This window comes from Pongo pygmaeus, chromosome 5 (assembly GCF_028885625.2).
Source record: "Pongo pygmaeus isolate AG05252 chromosome 5, NHGRI_mPonPyg2-v2.0_pri, whole genome shotgun sequence".
NCBI classification, from domain to species: domain Eukaryota; kingdom Metazoa; phylum Chordata; class Mammalia; order Primates; family Hominidae; genus Pongo; species Pongo pygmaeus.
In genome coordinates this window covers 13196364-13214754 of record NC_072378.2, presented here as the reverse complement: position 1 = coordinate 13214754, position 18391 = coordinate 13196364, and the positions used below count along the sequence as shown (strand labels likewise).

The 18391-nt window shown below is 45.8% G+C and overlaps 2 protein-coding genes across 27 annotated transcripts in view; one reads left to right on the top strand and one right to left on the bottom strand.

Moving 5' to 3' along the window:
* Positions 1-16399, top strand: part of TBC1D7 (TBC1 domain family member 7) — a 61410-nt gene extending 45011 nt beyond the window's left edge. For 6 of the 21 annotated variants that reach the window (XM_054490813.2, XM_063665813.1, XM_063665824.1 and 3 more), the window contains one exon: positions 15094-16399. The gene's annotated coding sequence lies outside the window, so the exon portion shown is untranslated. Of the gene's footprint in view, positions 1-1735; positions 4615-9461; positions 11480-15093 lie in introns of those variants that run through there. The other 15 variants (XM_063665814.1, XM_063665821.1, XM_063665811.1 and 12 more) reach the window with 11 other exon arrangements.
* Positions 1-18391, bottom strand: part of PHACTR1 (phosphatase and actin regulator 1) — a 574022-nt gene that overhangs the window by 3807 nt on the left and 551824 nt on the right. For 5 of the 6 annotated variants that reach the window (XM_054490800.2, XM_054490801.2, XM_054490802.2 and 2 more), the window contains 2 exons: positions 10053-10108; positions 4968-5029 (listed from right to left, as the gene is read on the bottom strand). In XM_054490800.2, the coding sequence (XP_054346775.1) occupies positions 4968-5029; positions 10053-10108 (118 nt within the window). Of the gene's footprint in view, positions 1-4967; positions 5030-10044; positions 10109-18391 lie in introns of those variants that run through there. The other variant, XM_054490807.2, reaches the window with a different exon arrangement.

Here is an 18391-nt window from a genome sequence, read left to right as displayed (position 1 = left end):
AGGGGCAGGGGGAGGGCCGGGACGGGGGGACCCAAGTCTCCTGACTCTTGGGACTGGGACCTTTCTAGGTCCTAAGAGAGAGCTTTGTTATCCCTTACGTACCCTCTAGGCCAAGCTCTTTTTTTTTTTTAAACTTAAAAAAAATCTTTTATTATGTAAATTTTCAAAAGAAGGAAGGGGACTAATATAATGAATTTAGTGTATTATCACGAACTTCAACAATGATCAACTCCTGACTACATCCACATGTAGATTTCTTTGAAACAAATCGCAGGCATCATATCATTTTATCTGTATATATTTCAGTATAGAATACATAAAGATTAGGACTTCAAAGCATATTCACATTACTGTTTTTACACCTATACAAATCGATAGTAAGCAGTCCCTATCTTCATAACATTGCTGAGTCCCAGTCATTACTAGAAGCTTGTCTTTCTGTTTGGCTGTGGGTGCCTGTTGTGGATTTCTTCTTATCTGTCCTACTCCCACCAGGTGACAGGGACATTCTACAATGATTCTGTCTTATTTTGGATTTGTGAGTCCCCATCTGTGTCACATTGAGTGCTTTCTGCAAGGGGGGTTTGCAGTACATTTTGTGTGGGTTTTAGATGCAAAAAAGCGTATGTGCAAATGGTATGCAAACTCTGGGGTATGCAGGGATAGGAATCTGCTGGCTGAAGAGGTCATCCCAAACACTGCTGATGGCCCTCTGCAAGAAGTTCAAGGGGAAGGTCAGTCAACAAATGTGGAGTTGAGTAAGTACAGAAAAAGGCCACATTTATGCCAAGGGAGACTCGGGACCAGCCCTTTGGATGGTCCATGATGAAGGACTGCAGGAATAAGGGATGAAGCAAGTAAAAGGAAGATTCATATGTATTTTGCCATCTCCCGATATTAGCCATGAGGACCCTTCCTCTACTTTAGCAACATAAGGCTGACATTTCTATTATCTCTTCCTGTCACCAGGTTTATTTCTCCTGGAGCAACACAGTTGCTCTCTTTAAGATGCTGTCAAATGATGTTCAACCAATGCTATTTAAAAGCAATTTTCCCTTTGAGCCCTAGACTCTGTGTAATTCTGTTATTAGAAGACACTGTCTCATAGAATCTTGCAACTCAGGCCCATGAAACAAACACAATGGAGTCCAAACCACCCTGGCAGTTTCGACTCTGCAACAGGCAGCTTCCAGACACCCTTGGCTGGTGCGACAACGTTGCAACTTGCTCCCACGCTGGCAGAGCACAGTTAGAGGATGGCTGGCAGGTATCAAGTAGAGTGGTGGCACACCCTGGACAGGGCCAAGGCAGGCCTACAGCTCCCTCTCAGCCAAAGGCAGGAAGCTGTGGGGATCAGGGGCTCAGCCGCCTCTGGTGCCGGCCCCCTTGCCCAGACTGCATGTAGGCCTCCCTTGGCTTTCTTAGACAGGACAACATTCTGGCACCAGTGTGGGCCTGTCGCGGGAACCCACAGGCTTCCCAGGCTGTTATGGCTGTGGTCACCGTAAACAAAAACAGCGGTCATCCTGACTCCAAAACGTGTTCTCCACAATGTGAGTGCAGGGAGATTTTGTGCTATAATTAAAATACATAAAGACATGCAACATTTGCCACATTTACTCCAGATAAACAGACTCCTACTCAGAATCCTGTCTGTGTTCCCCAGGACTTGCTGGGTTTACCCCAAGGGGCTGGACAAAGTGTTATTTTCTTTTCTTCATTTTTCTTTTTTTAGACGGAGTCTCACTCTGTTGCCCAGGCTGGAGTTCAGTGGTGCAATGATCTCGGCTCACTGCAACCTCCGCCTCTTGGGTTCAAGTAATTCTCCTGCCTCAGCCTCCCAAGTAGCTGGGATTACAGGTAAGCGCCACCTTGTCCGGCTAATTTTTGTATTTTTAATAGAGATAGGGTTTCGCCATATTGCCCAGACTGGTCTCAAACTCCTGATCTCAAATGATCCGCCGTTCTCAGCCTCCCAAAGTGCTGGGATTACAGGTATGAGCCACCGAGCCCGGCCCAAAGTGTTATTTTCTAAGTGCACCCATGATGTGAGAAAAGTTGTTAAGCCCTGGCTTTCAAATTTATCTTCCTGGAAACTGACCTGGATTTTACTAATATCCTATCTATGGCAGAGTCTGGGGTGAACCAAAGACTAAGCATAAACGCTGCAGGTCAGGGGCTGTTTCTTATGCCTGAACATCGTGGAGCCTTGGACACCGTCTTTCCAAATCAAGACGGCACAGAGCACAAGTGCTCAGAGGGAATGAGCGAGGATGCAGCTGGCTGCTGCCTCTGAGAGTCACAGTTGCTGCACGGACCCCAGCACTAACAAACGGCCACCAGGATGCTCCTCCGTGTGCATGGGCTCACGCCCCTGACCACGAAAGGCTCAGAAGATGCACCTTTGGCCTGGTGCTGCCTGTAGCCCTCAGGGCATCTGGAACCTGAAGTCCTTCCTTGAATGCTGCAAAAATAATCTTTGCAGCCAAAGTCAGGCCCGCCTCGGCCTCCCAAAGTGCTGGGATTACAGGCATGAGCCACTGCGCCTGGCCGCAGGCATGTTTTTTTTTAAAAGACAAAGCATGTAATTTTTATATTAGTCTCAGTTTGGTCAAAGAAAATGACTGGTCTGTTGCTATCAGCCTCAGTTACTACGTTTTATTTTTTATTTTTCTTACTAGTACATTACAATTAAATAGAACTTTATTGAAGAAGTTACTGGGCTGAAGGCAAGTCACTGTAAAGCAGCCACCATCACTGGCATCTGGTCTCGGTGTGATAAATGCTCAAGAGGAGAAGGATCTACACAGGGCCAGGAAGTGATGATGTAGGTTTCCCACCTGCCGGAAGGCACCACATCTCTGCCCGCAAAAGCAGATGTGGAAGTTGCCCCTCTGTTCTTCCAGTCTCTCTCTCTTAGAAGCAGTTATCCCCTCTCAAGCTCCTTATTTCTAATCCCCCCAGCCAGTCCCAGGGGAGGGCAAATGCTAAAATTCCAAGGCCATTTCCCTGGGAGAAGAAAGGAGAGGTGAGCAGGAACAAAGAGGCAATTATTTGATTGTGGAGACCTGGAAAAACTATGAACTATTTGGGGTCCCCATCCCTAGTGTTACGAGCCCTAGGGAGATGGGTGTGGAAAGGAAGACTCTTTACTCGCTCATTACCAAATCATGCAATTAATCAAGTTCTCCACAAAATCATATCAACTTTGTTAAGAGAGAGGAATTAAATAAATGTCTAAGTATTTCTCTATGACCGTCTTTTAGCAAGCAACCTTAAAACTGGGGGAATTTTGGGGATCCAGCAACCAATTCCGAAAAATTTGATGAAAATCTGATTTAAACAACTTTTTTTTCTAAGTGTCTAGACCTTTCTGTATCAGAAATGAAGGTTTATCACAGTGTCTTTTTCAAGCCCCTGTCATTTCAAGGACATGATGAGAAAAAGCTAATGCATCTCTCCTGCTCTTCTCACTACTCAATCTCAGGAAAAACTGCGCCCTGCATCCAAAGAGTGAGTGGGCTTAAGGATGTAAAGGGTCCAACCTTGACGGGTGGGACAGCGACTGGCTGGTGAAGTCACTTAGCTCTTGCGCTAGTCTCCACCAGGGTGACGCCAGCCAGTTGTCTGGCCATTCAGGCACTTGTTTATCCTGCTCTTGCTAATTGGGTTGGCATTTGGCTTGTCACCAGGCATTTGGGATGCTCGCAGGGAAAGTGTTGAGAAATACAAACCATCACCTTAATAATTGGTATGATATTTCAGGATCTCTGAATTTCTTCCTTTGTGTGATATTTCGGGAGAGAAAAATCCACTAATAAACCTTTTTAAAATTAATATTAATGGGCCTCTTAACTGTCGCTAAGATATGAGTATCTTTCTCTCAAGATGGTCACTGTAGGAGGCTGATTAAAAACGCTTTGACTTCGTCAGACAGAAGGGAGTATTATATCTTGCACGTCATCAATTAATTAAACTTTTCAGCATTATCCAAGAATAGCCTTAACAATGCGTTTATTATTAAAGAGGACACTCGTGTGGAATGAGATGCATGCGAGGCTACAGTGCATTGCCAAATCATCTATTTTTGGGGTTAAGACTATATTAAAATTCCAGTTTTATGACTTTTATCTATGTGCTTCTCAAACATCTGCTTTAAATTTGTCAGTACTTTCGTAATTTAGCCTAATAAAGTTGCATAGTTCTTAATTCCTAGGGAAAGAATAGTGTCGGGGAAGCAAAAAAAAAAAAAAAAAAAAAGTCTATACTTTCCCAGGGTCATAGCAAATAATTGTGTAATATTCAAACTAGTAATTTTTTTTTTTTTTTTTTTTGAGACAGAGTCTTGCTCTGTTGCCCAGGCTGGAGTGCAGTGGTGCGATCTCGGCTCACTGCAACCTCTGCCTCCTGGGCTCAAGCAATTCTCCAACCTCAGACTCCCATGTATCTGGGACTACAGGTGCACATCACCATGCCCAGCTAGTTTTTGTATATTTCCTTTGACAAAGACAGCATTTTACCATGTTGCCCAGGCTGGTCTCGAACTCCTGGCTTCAAGCTATCCACTCACCTTGGCCTCCCAAAGTGCTGGGTTTATAGGCATGAACCACTGAACCTGGCCTTTGAACTACTGATTTTGATGATGAATTTCCCATTGCTTAATGGGATTTTAGTGAATTTTTTAAAACAAAATATTTAGTATAATCAAAAATATAACGCAATAGCCATCAAGCTGTTTGGGAGTAGGTGGGTGTCACAACATCAAACAACATTGAATGTCACCAGCTGAAAGGACTGAGGGTCATGAAGCTGAGGGGAGAGATGTTATCGAGTAAGAGAGTGGCGTTCTCTGACACAGGAGGAGAGGAACCAGGCCGCGGCAAGGCCACTGAGGCCAGCAGAGGGCAGAGGTGTGGCAGGCAGCCCACCCTCTCCTGTCCCAGCTCTTGGCATGGAGAACCACCTACCTTTCGGGTTAGCCTCCTCTTAATCTCTCTCTTCTCCTCCTGTTCCTCTTGTTCATTCCGAGCTAAAAAAAATATTGAAGGTGTTTTTTATTTCAGTAAACAGTGTTGTGTACAGGTGCATCCTTTGGAGCTTGGCAGGCTCTAGGCCAAGCATCTCATTTTAATAAAGGGAAGAGAGCGCTCCTGTCCCCTCCCCCAGCTGCCCTTCTCCTTATGGGGACTGTTTTCCAAACCACCTGCATTGTTTCAAATTGCTACTGAGCAGGTTGACCTTGTCATTTTGCCTTCTTTACATCACATGGGGTTTCAGGTCTCCAGGCAGAGATGCTGGGTTGAGAAATGTGGCTACAAGGCAGGAAGGTAGGTTTTTTTTTTTTTTTTTGACAGGGTCTCGTTCTGTCTCCCAGGCTAAAGTGCAGTGGCACAATCATAGCTTACTGTAGCCTGGAACTCCTGGGCTCAAGTGATTCTCCTACCTCAGCCTCCCGAGTAGCTAGGACTACACATGCACGCCACCACACCTGACTAATTTAAAAAATTTTTTGTTGAGATGGGGGTCTCATTATGGTGTTCAGGCCGGTCTTGAACTCCTGGCATCAAGCGATCCTCCTGCCTTGGCCTCTAAAAGTGCTGGGATTACAGGTGCGAGCCACCCGCACAGCCCAAGGAGGTGGGTGGGAATGTTGACACAGGGATACACAGGCATTTGGGGAGATGTGAGGCTCCTTTCTTTGGATAAGACTGGGGCTCACTCATTCTTTGTTGAGCCTCCCAGACACTGAAGGAGGCTCACTGTGGTGTAGTCCTTGTGTCTGGTGCCCTGTGGGGGTAGAGAGAGCAGAAGACTGGCCTCAACCTGCTGCAGGAACAAGACAAGGCAGGAGGAATTTCAAAATGCTCACCTTTCACAAGCCCTGATTCCATCGATTGTTTGAATCTTCCAAGAAGTCCACAGAGCATGGGTGAGGCCAGAGTGTGGGATACAATTGCCTGCGTGTAGACTTTTTAGGAGTGGCTCAGAAGAGTAGACTGCAGAGCCTGAAAGCTCTTGGCTTAATATATGGGTGATTTACTCATCAGATTTTTAAATAGCTGTACATAGGAGAGTCTGGGGAAGGGGGCAGATACTTGAAGAGCAGAGAATCTGGCCTTATTTCTCCTTTTAAGCTAACTGGATGACCTGGGGTAGACCATTTCCCTTCTGAACCTTGGAAGAATTCCTTGATATCTATGGAAGCACAGATATCAGCGTAGCATTGTTGGACTTGAAAAAACTATGGAAGTCAGCTTGTATCAAAGAAGGCCTGTGATTCTCAGCCGTTAAATTTCAAAGGGCGTTAGTAAAAGCAAACACGTTGATTTTGGCATAGGGTGCATCACGACTGCCTAGGACACTAGTTGGCTCATTTTGAAAATCATAGTTGTTGAATTATATTTTGGTAACTTCATTAGTTTGTTGTATTGGTGCACACATGCAATTCAGGTATGGTTGCTGATTGTCTCGGTATGGGACAGGTCTTTAAAGGAAGGAAACCCCCTGTGCCTAGAAAGGGCTGGGGACCATCTGATAACTGTGTCACCTTTACACTGAAGGTGACTATACCTCCCACTAGCACAAGTGGTGTGAGGTCAGAGCAGAACTCAGGCCCTTGAGGGCCACCCTCACGGGCCTGATTTGGCTCCCTGACTGCCTGTGGTATGCATAAGGCTTTGTAGAAAGGCAGCACAAGAAACAGCCACATCTTGCTGTGGGCTGAGGTCACCAGAGGTCCCTGCTCTAGCCTACTCTACAGTGCCTGAAACCGTCACCATGAGTGTGCTTTCCTTTGGATTTAGAGATCCTATCTCCCTCCCGGAGGTTTTTTTTTTTTTTTTTAATGCAAATTTCTCTTGAATAAAAGCCCATTAAACTAGTCAGCCATTAATAGCTCAGTATGAATTAATCTAGCAGAGATAAACTGGGGGGCAGACAGCAAAACCCGGAAGTAGGGAGCCCCTAGACAGTGACATTTGTACAAATGCAAATTTCAGTGGGATAAAACCTATTAAACTAGTCAGCCATTAATATCTTAGTATGAATTAATCTAGCACAGATAAATGGGGAGGCAGACAGCAAGAACCAGAAGGAGGGAACTCCCATTTGGAGATGTCTCAGGTGGGAAAACGGATGGAAGAAAAGGTGGTCTGGATGTTGGGTCACCAGGGACAGCTAGAGGACACATGGTGAAAATTTACAGAAGCACAGAATATTAGGGCCATGAGGGGACCTAGTGAGCACCTCGTCTACCATTCCTGGTTTATAACTGAGGATCTGAAGGCTCAGGGGTGTTAAGTGGCTAGTCACACCCTACCTGGCTCAGTGGTTACACAGATAGGTTTTTTCCAGTGGTCATGTTTTGCGTGGGGCCGGCTCTCCTCCTCATTACTAGCCTCAGACTTCTGATCCTACAGGTCCCTTCAGAGCCGTGACGGCGGGCATCCTGTAACACAGCTGACACAGCGTGGAGCCTTCATCTCCTATGTGCCTTTCTTAGGTCACTCTGAGGGGTGGGGCCACAAGCTACCACCTACAGAATTGATACCTTTAGTTCAACGCCATCGACCAACCCAGGTTCATGAATTTTCAGGCAGAAGGTACCAAGACAACCCCATTAGGCAACTGGGAAGACAGGCCAGGAAAGGCCTACGATGTCATCATCATTACAGCTGCCACCATCAGAGGGTTCATTATGTGCTCAGAGGTGCACAGGGCCTCACTGGCTGCTGGACAGAACAGGGGCTGCTCCCAGGACCAGGCAGGGTGGGGCTGGAAACCAACCCAAGGCTCTCAAAGCTCCGGGGGTGAGCCATGGCGTCTCTGTGCCCTGTTCCCCACCACCCCAACACCGAGCAGTTCCTCAAATGGCTGAAAGCTCAGAAAATCCATTTTAAAACAAACTATTGGAGGATGTTTTCTTATACCACTAGATATTTTTTTTGTTTACCAATCGCAATAGATTAAATTTAAAAAAATATTTAGGAGAACATAGTTCCAGAATACAGGGAAAAATAAGAACCTATGGGAAAACAAGTTGATTTCTGAAAAGTTTCAAAACTATGAAATGATCAACCTGTTAGAATTGGTCAAGTAGTTCTTTAATTTGCAACTATGTGGCCAGGACAAGAGGGATTAGGGAAGAGAATAAAAGAGAACCATGGGAACAATCTTTCACAACTTTTTGGTCCCCTGAATCTAAGTTCCCTGCTTGCTGGCGGTAAAAACCCAAGCTCAAAGGACCTGTAGTCTCCCAGGGATCTGGACAAGCCACAGCGGGGATCTGATATCTTTGAGAGAACCCAGAGCTGAGCTAGGGGATTTTAGATCTCTTTCCAGAAACCGTACTCCTGGTGTGATAAGCACTATTTTCTGAAACCTAAATAATCCCCCGGAGGCTTTTAGCTTCTTTGAGTTTAGGTCTCAGGTCAGAGGCCACAAGTACAGCAGGGGGCTGTGAGTAAGTTGTACAGGTTTACCTGGCTGTTTATCTTTCTCTCCAACAATGGGAAGTTTATAATGGCTCAGGTATCAGATTGGGCCGAAAGGAAGACATCCTACAAGCCAAATGCTTCCCTGACTTTGGAAATGCTTTGAAAAAGCTCTAAATTCATTATATAGAATATTCAGCTTGGAAACTTTTAAGGGTACCCCTTGGGCAGAAAAAAGTAAACACACATTCCTAGAGATCTAGGCAATGTGTAGGGCTCCCCCAGGACTGAGGAAGGCTAATCCTGAAAATAACTTCTACTGAGAGTTGAGGAAGTGGCGGCTGGCGTGGGGACGGGAGGCAAGACGTTGATAAAAGGCAGAGTTGACATAAACGGACATGCAGGGGCGTCGGGCGGGGGTGGGTGCTCTAGGCAACAGGCCTCCCCATCAAAGCGGAACCCAGCACCCACCTTCAGCAGACTACGAAATGCCGACCAAGTCACAAGGCCACAGCACGGTAGAAAGGTAAAGTCAAGAATATTTTAGTGTGGTTACAGTGGAAATTCCCGGCAAACTCACAATGCAGTTGCATGTGATTTACTGGGCACGGGGTGGGGCGGGGGAGCTGGGGGAGCTGAGGAGTCAGTCTGTACAACATAGCATTTCTAGAAAACTCTGCATAGTATATATCTTTCTTTTCTGGAGAGAAATTAGAAATGTGTTGTGGGGTAGGGGGAACAGGGTCATGAATTAAGCCAGAAATATTTGTTCACTATCTTGAGGCCAGTGTTCGTGAGAATGGTAGCAATGAATGAATAGAATGGTTTGATTTTTAAGTTATTTAATATCCACCACTAAACTGACGCATACTGGTGTCCATCAAATGCTTGATCTCTTTCGGTATTTTGTATCTTTTTTTCTCTTTTTTTTTTTTTTTTTTAAAGCACCAAGTGGATCCTCTGTACATATTCAAATGTCTCTGTGTCCTAAACCAAACAAGGGGCTCATTTATTTTTTTCTGTCTGCAGCAATGGTGAAAGGCAGTTTTCCTCGAATGAGAGCATCAGACAGGCATGCCCGGGACCAGCTGTGGGAATCCTGAGAGACAGACATGAAGCACTTCGCTTGGAAATGCTTTCTTAGTCTTTCAATTTAACGTTCAAAGGGATGAGGGATTTTTATTAACAGCAGCCAGCTGCAATGCAAAGTCATGCTTTCTAGTATCAGTTCAAATGGACATTTCCCTTATTTTAGCCGCGGATATCACAGTCTCCATTTTCAAGCCAATTTTGGTTTAAAGGTGACCCTACTCTCAAAAATCATTAAATAATAAGTGGTCTCACTCTAATTTTTCAGCTTCTCTCTGACTTTACAACTCACTAAAAGGAAGGTTCTGCCTGCTGCCCGTGAGCTTCTAAAGAATAAAGTGGAATAAAATTTGCCTTCTCTTTGGGGAGGTCGTCTTTGGTGTTCTAACATGCACGGATGAAGCTTCAACCGTTAGAAAGGTTTTCAATGCTTTCTGCAGAGGCGCAAGGTAGAAACCTTGTGGCCTACCATTAAATAATAACAAAAGCCGCCACGAAACATCAGGGATTGCCATGGGCTTAGTCACTTACGTTTCAAAATGTTCCTCTGTTCCAGTTCCTCTGCAGTTGGCCTCTGGCTCAGCCGCCTACGGAAAAAATCCAGGAAAAGTTTTTGGACCATATCATAGCCTCCTTGGGTCATTAATCTCCTCGGCCCTTGCAGATACATGAGACAGTCAGCTGGAGTTCTTGTTCCATCCTGTGCTCTGAAAGACTGACTCTCGCCACCACCGCCTCCTCAGTTCCTCAATTTCAAGCCCAGGAGAGGCACGTGCGTCATGTCACTGCCGCTGACCCCCGCCCTCCTCCCTGCAACGGCCCCTCCCCAGCCCCATCTCCTCCAGTGCCCCCAGGCAAGTGGACTGCAACTCAGACGGGACTCTTTTCTTCACAGAAGTCCTTTTCTTTCCTTGTGGCCTCCTAACTTGGGGACTGTGGCCTCTTGCCTCTCTCTCCCTCCCTTGAGGCTAAACCCTGTCTCCTGTCTCTTCTGGGCAGACCCAGTTAGAACATAAAGAGGCCTGTGGCCCCGGGGACATGTGAGAGAGTGTGTCTGTCTGCAGAGAACAATGGCTGCTCTTCTTCTGGTCCTGCTCCTCTTATTTCGGAGGCATAGAAGACATGAGTGGCAAAGGCACAGAAATGACACTCCTGTGGCCAGGCATGAAATTTAGCCACCGTACGTGAAACATCATAGCCAGGGCATGAGCCTGCAATGACGCAATGGGTGGAGGCGGGATAGGCAGTGGATGGCACGTAGTGACAGAAGTAGCCAGGGAACGGGCATGGCATCCGAGGGGAGAATGCCTGCATTAGGTCCCAGGAATGACTGACACGGACTCAGGAGCCTGAGCAGGAACAGAGACATCTGTACCTTTGAAGTTTTGGTAATTATTTAACAACCCTGCAATTATCCAGCATTCCACTTCACCCACTGGGATGAGGTGTGTGAGAGATTGAATCATTGTAGAGGAAATTTTAGGCTTCTTAGGCTCCTCTGTTGGGATCTAAGGGGTAGAAATGATGCTCTCCTAGTTGTGGAAGTTGCAGTCCTTCCTTGGGTATTAGAAACCGGTGTCTATAGTTGGCAAGATGTTCACATCTTGAAATCTAAAGAGAGATTCTAGAGTGAAAATATCAAGTCAACGGAGTCTCCAAACCTAACTACAGTTGGTCCTCTGTGTCCATGAGTTCCACGTTCTTCGGTTCTACCAACTGCTGATGGAAAATATTTAAAAAATACAAACAAAAAACAATAGTCTAATAATTATTGATATAGCATTTATCTTGTATTAGATATAAGTAATTTAGAGATGATTTAAAGGATATGGGAGGATATGCATAGTTTTTGCAAATACTACGCCATTTTATACAAGGGACTTGAGCATCCTTGGATTTTGGTATCCAAGGGAGTCCTGGAATCAATCTCCCAGAAAGGACTACATTTTTAATTCAAAGCTTGTTGTCATTTGTGTTTTTCTCTATTGCGCTGGGCCAGAATCAATTGCTTCTGTGACATTCCCGTGTCACCACCACACATCCTATATAGGGAATGGTCTTCAATGTCTCATATAGTTTGGATATTTGTCCCTGCCCAAATCTCATGTTGAATGGTAATCCCCATTGCTCGGGGTGAGGCCTGGTGCAAGGTGCTTGGATGGGGAGCCCTCATGGCTTGGGTCTATCTCCTTGACAGTGAGTTCTTGCAAGATCTGATCATTTAAAACTTTGTGGCAAAACCCCGTCTCTATTAAAAATACAAAAATTAGCCGGGCATGGTGGCACATGCCTGTAATCCTAGCTACTTGGGAGGCTGAGGCAGGAGAATAGCTTGAACCTGGGAGGTGGAGGTTGCAGTGAGCCGACATCGTGCCACTGCACTCCAGCCTGGGCGACAAAGTGAGACTGTCTCAAAAAAAAAAAAAAAAAGCATGTGGCAACTCCCTGCCCTCTCTCTCTCTCTCTTGCTCCTGCTTTTGCCATGTGATGTGCCTTCTTCTCCTTCACCTTCCTCCATGATTGGACGTTTCCTGAGGCCTCCCTAGAAGTCAAGCAAATGCCAGGACCATGCTGCCTGTATAGCCTGCAGAACCATGAGCCAGTTAAACCTCTTTTATTTATAAATTACACAGTCTCAGGTATTCCTTTAGAGTAACGCAAGAATGGCTTAATACAACGTCAGAGAAAGGATTTTTGGTCATATACCTGCTTATAAAGCCTATAGCACCCTGAAACTGTTGGAAATTGCATTCCAAAGTGTTTTTAAGAGTATAAGAACATTTTCATATTTATTATTCCTTTTCAAAATATCCCTGTGGTATAATATAAAACATATTTGTCTTTGACCCAGTTCCTATCACAGAGCACCTAAAACCCCTGGAATTTCTGGGGTGTCAGGAGTGTATTTTGTTACTTGGAATGAGTCCCTTTGGATTACACCAGAGTTTGTGCTAATTAGGTGACTTAGGATGGGGCTGGCCACCAGAAAGACATAGTTAGCGGCCTGGAGCTTTCAGCTGGGAAGCAGGAGGGTTGGGGGCTGGAGGTGAAGTTCTATGGAAACTCTTAAACCACAAGATTAGATGAGCTTCCAGGTTGCTGACCACAGGGCTGGGGGGCACAGCTGGGAGGGTGGCACCCAGAGAGTGCACAGAAGCTCTGCCTCTCTCCCCCAATACCTTGCCCTGTCCATCTCTTCATCTGGCTGTTCATCTGTAACCTCTGTAAGAAACTGGTAAAGTAAGTGTTTCCCTGAGTTCTGTGAGCTGTCTTAGCAAATTATTGGAACACAAAGAGGGAGTTGTGAGAAGCCCAATTTACAGCTAGTGGGTCATAATATAGGTGACAACCTACGACTTGGTATTGGCATCTGAAGTGGAGGCAGTTCTGTGGGACTGAGTCCTTAACCTGTGTGATCTGACACTGTCCCAGTAGAAAGGGTCAGAATCAAATTGAATTACAGGATGCCCAGTTCGTGTCTGCTGGAGAATTGCTTGGTGTGTGGGGAACTGCCTCACACAGAAGTGTGTTAAGTGTGAGAGTAGAGTGAAAAAAGTTTGTTTTTTTCTTTTTTTGAGATGGAGTTTAGCTTTTGTTGCCCAGGCTGGAGTGCAGTGGTACGATGTCAGCTCACTGCAACCTCTGCCTCTCGGGTTCAAGCGATTCTCCTGCCTCAGCCTCCTGAGTAGCTGGGATTACAGGTGTGTGCCACCATGCCCCATGCTAATTTTTTGTATTTTCAGTAGAGACAGGGTTTCACCATGTTGGCCAGGCTGGTCTTGAACTCCCGACCTTAGGTGATCCACCTGCTTCAGCCTCCCAAAGTGCTGGGATTACAGGCGTGAGCCACGGCTCCCAGTCAAAGTTTGTTTTTTTTCTTTGCAATCCCATTAAGATATTTTTCATCCCCATTGACAAGGGCCAGCTGTGTATTTGGAAATTCACAATATTAGGGGGTCTAAATTTGGATGCAGTAGTCTTTGAATTCTTTCCAAAATAGCATTCTCACGCTGCAGGAGGAAAGTGATGATTATACAACTGAGTGAGCCGGTGTCAGAGGTCTGGAATGCAGCTTACCAACTCCATGTTGAAAGATCTTAACAGCTCTTTCTCACCTGCCAGTTTATTTTCCCTAAAAATACTTGCTTCTTTTATAAGAGATGCGCAGCCACTTTTATGGAATGGTTTGGTAATACCCAGGCTTTAAGTCAAGCTAAGTTTTGGGGGCAGAATGTTTTGAGAAAGCCTTGTAAATGTGGGTGGCGCCTACATCTTGGAGGTCAGGCCAGTGTTTTGGAGTCTTATGCAAAGTGTCTGCAGACTACATTGTTCCCTCATCAGCTTTGACGGTGCCATCCCATTGATCTCATTAGCAAACATGACAACTGGCTCTGTGGTGGCCCCCTTTTTTTTTTAATGGGTGGTCATATTTGGAGGGGGCAAAACTGAGTGACTAGACTCTGATCAGAGAAAATTCTGTTATTAACTAGGCTGCTTTATAGTCAAACACTCATAATTTCAAATGAGTTCCTCTGTTTATGTTTCATTTCTCTGGAAAGCAACTGAGAACATCAAGACTAATCATAGCTATAAAATGCAGCTGAGCCCGCCAGAAGGGCCTGTGCTATAGTTAGTTGTTTTGACCTTGAAAATGAGATTTGGGAGGAAAATGATATGGTGGTATTATAAGGACAAAGCACTAAGTAGCTCAGGAGCTAAGAGGTTTGGGTTCTAGTCCTGGCTCTGCTCTGAACCTATTTACCTCGGACAAGGTATCAGATCCTGCTAGGCCTGTGCTCTTTTCTCTGCAAATCATAAATACTAATTTAATAAGCTAAGGCTGATTTAATGCCTATAATGTAAGGGTATGGTTCCAAGCACTGTACATATGTTAGTTCATTTAATCTTTATCTTAAGATTTTTAACTGAATTCCAGTTGCAAAGTCTCCTTTGCCCTAGGAGGTTACATATTCATAGATTTGGGGATGAGGATGTGGACATCTTGTGGAAAGGTGGCCAATATTTTGTCTGCCATAACCACGATACTTTACTAGTCAGAGGTTGCAAACTGACGCCTGGTGCGCTGGATTTGACTCTATCAGTTCTCTTTGGCATGCTCAGAGGTTACACTTTTTTCTCTTTTTTGAGACAGAGTCTTGCCCTGTCGCCCACGCTGCAGTGGAGTGGCACAATCTCAGCTCACTGCAACCTCCACCTCCACCTCCCAGGTTCAAGCGATTCTCCTGCCTCAGCTTCCTGAGTAGCTGGGATTACAGGTGCGTGCCACCACGCCCAGCTAATTTTTGTATTTTCAGTAGACATGCGGTTTCACCACGTTGGCCAGGCTAGTCTCAAACTCCTGACCTCAGGTGATCCACCCACCTCGGCCTCCCAGAGTGCTGAGATTACAGGTGTGAGCCACTGAGCCCAGCTGGTTACACTTTTTTTGAGCCTGAATGCCTTTAGACAGAGTGTGTGTGATCAAATTAGCCCACTCCCCAGGCCTCACTTATATAATACAGGTGAGCACGCTCACATCTGTCCTGCTTTTTTTTTTTTTTTCTTTTTTCAGATCATTCCTGGACCCCGAGGGTCTCTTGAGTTCGAGATGCTGGCTGAGATCATCAAATGATAAGAATTCCAATTTTTGTTTTCCTAAGTCTTTCATCTGCTAATCTACCCAACATGAACCACGGGCCACGTGGAGGGCCAGACACGTTCTTAAGAGGCTCACAGCCTAGAGGTGCACATCTGTGATTACAATGTGCAAGGTAAAACGGGATCAACAGTTTCCAAGGACTGGCATGTAATAAAATATCCTCAAAACAATAAGCAAGTTGGGCGTGACTTAGACATTCACTGCCCATGTAGAAGGCACTGTACATTCTTGCAGCATCTCAGTTGGCCAGCAAGAGGTGAGTCAGAAAAAAACCATTCAGCAGCCACATGGAAGTGGGGCTCGCTGGGCACAAGGCAAAACTGTGAAGGAGATAATGTGTCTGTGGTTCTGCATTGACTCTATTCCATGGAGTCCTCCCCTCTTGAGTTCCTAGAATTCTGTCATCACTCTTGCTCTGTCTCATTCCTGTCAAAACTTGCTTTAGAAATGGGTGCCAGAGACTCAGTTACATTCAAATGTAAACCCATTCATTCATTTAGCAAGTTACTTATTAGTGCCAGTGCTGTGTCAGGTTTTATATTAGGTACCAGAGTACAGTGATGAGCAAAACTAGTCCCTGCCCTTCTAGAACAGAGAAGATTGGAAGAGGATGGGGGGTAACCATTAATCAAACAGTCACAGAAATGAGTGCAAAATGTAGCTGGAGTAAGGGCTTCCATGGTGAGGCACTTGGTGCAGGGATCTCTGGATCTGACCAAATCGGGAGGTCAGGAAAGGCTTCCAGGAGGGAGTGACACTGTGCCCAGAGCTCAGGGATGGAAGAAGGATGCTCCTTCTGGGCAGAGAGTAAGGAGAGAAGGTTGGTGGGAAGGAGGGCAGGGGCCAGATGCTGTGGGTGTGATTTGGATCTGTGTCCCTGCCCAAATCACACGTTGAATTGTAGTCCCCAGTGTTGGAGGTGGAGCCTGGTGGGACGTGATTGGATCATGGGGGTAGTTTTTCATGAACAGTTTACCACCAACCCCTTGGTGCTGTTCTAGTGAGAGTGAGTGCATTCTCGCGAGATCTGGTTGTTTAAAAGTGTGTAGCACCCTTCCTTCTTGCTCCTGCTCCTCCAATGTGAGACACCTTGCTTTCCCTTTGTTTTCCACCATGATTGGAAGCTTCCTGAGGCCTCACCAGAAGCAGATGCCAGCGTCATGCTTCCTGTGCAGCCTGCAGAACTGTGAGCCAATTAAACCTCTTTTCTTTAAAACTACCCAGTCTCAGGTATTTCTTCATAGCAGTGTGGGAATGGCCTAATACAGCTGCTTCTAGGACTTCGATATTCTTTTTCTAGGAGCAATGTGAAGCCGCTGAAGAGTTTAAGTTTCAGGGTGTAAGAGGGGAAGAGCAAATGAAATGATCAGACTTACAGTGGAAAAAGATCATGCTGGTTGTTATACGGAGAAGGGATTGGGGGAGGCAAGAGGAAACCTGAGGAGAGGCTTTGGGAGGCTTGGCACACCTGGTAAGAAATGGTGGAGGCTTGGGCGAGCCTGTGGCGGTGATGTGCAAGCTCTTAGGAAGTCTTGTAGCCACAGCATACATGAATGTGCAGGAAGAAGCAGGTGTACAGGATATCTCCTTAGGTTTTCTAACTCATGCAACTAGATGGATGGGAATGCTGTTCACTGAGGCAGGGACACTGCAAGAGAACCAGGGTGTTTGTGAAGGAAGAGTGGAAGAAAACCATGAATTTGAATTTGGATCTGTTACATCAGAATGCTCCCGAGACATACGAATGAAGCTGCCATGTAGGCAGCAGGATACGTTTAGCTTAGTGGAGAGGAGAGGACTAGGCCAGTGATAGAAATCTGAGACCAGTCTGCAATATAGACAATATTTGAAGCCATGAGTATGGAAAGAGTAGAGAATGGGAAGAGGAGAGGGCTTAGGATGGAACTTTGCGGAATTCCAGTATTTAATGCATGGACTAAGAAGGATGACCCTGCCATGGATTCTGGGGAAGGGCAGTTCTTGGAGGTAGGATGAGGACTAAAATGTCATATCATGGAAGCAACGTAATGGGAAAGAAAATATAGTAACTAATGCTAAGGTTTTCTGAAGTGGAGTCGAAGGTTGCAAGAGGATCGCACTCACACCTGCTGAAGGTCAAACCAGGGGATGTTCCAATAGACTCGGTCAAACAACTGAAGTCAGCATCTGCTGGCCTTCAACACTTCAGCTGAGAGTACTCTCATTAACTAACCAATCACAACGGCTTTGTGATTTAGGATTTCTGCCTGGCCAATGAACTACTTCCGAAGATCACTTTTTATGACAATCCTCTATTTAAAAAATTCTCTCCTGCAGCCTGCCTTATGGGGTACTCTTCAGGGCTGCCCTGATCCGGTGTACCCCCGCTGCCATTCTTTGTTTCCCAAATAAGTGCTATTTGCTCTGACCTGCACTTCAATCTTTTCGTTAACAGTAAGATGATAGGTGTGGCCTACAAAGAGTGCTGAGAGCTGCTGTAAGGTTAGATGAGGCCTGAAAAAAATGCCCACTGGGTTTAGCACCATGGAGGCTGTTACTGACAACACCTAGAGCCCCTTCAGTGGCGTGGCAGGAAGAGAAGCCAGATTGGAGAGGGCTGAGGACAGGGGTGGAAAAATGGATGCACCGAAGGTGGAGGACTTAGGCACGAAGCCTGGCTTTGAAGGGGGTGAGAGAAGTAGAAGTGAAGGAGGCTGTGGTGGAATTTTATTTATTTTATTTTATTTTTTTCAGAGATGGGGCCTCACTTTGGTCACCCAAGCTGGAGTGCAGTGGCACCACCTTGGCTTACTGCAGCCTCAACCTCTCGGACTCAAGTAATCCTCTTACCTCAGCCTCCTGAGCAGCTGGGACTATAGGCATGCAACACCATACCTAGCTAATTTTTAATTTTTGGTAGAGACAAGATCTTTCTATGTTGCCCAGGCCAGTCTCAGACTCCTGGGTTCAAGCTGTCCTCCTGCCTTGGCCTCCCAAAGTGCTGGGATTACTATTATAAGCTACCACTCCTGGCCAAATTGTATTGTATTTTTTTCTCAGACGAGGGCTCACTTTGTGGCCCAGGCTGGAGTGTAGTGGCGCAAACTCGGCTCACTGCAACCTCTGCCTCCCAGGTTCAAGTGATTCTCCTGCCTCAGCCTCCCAAGTAGCTGGGATTACAGGCATGTGCCACCACACCAGCTAATTTTTGTATTTTTAGTAGAGATGGGGT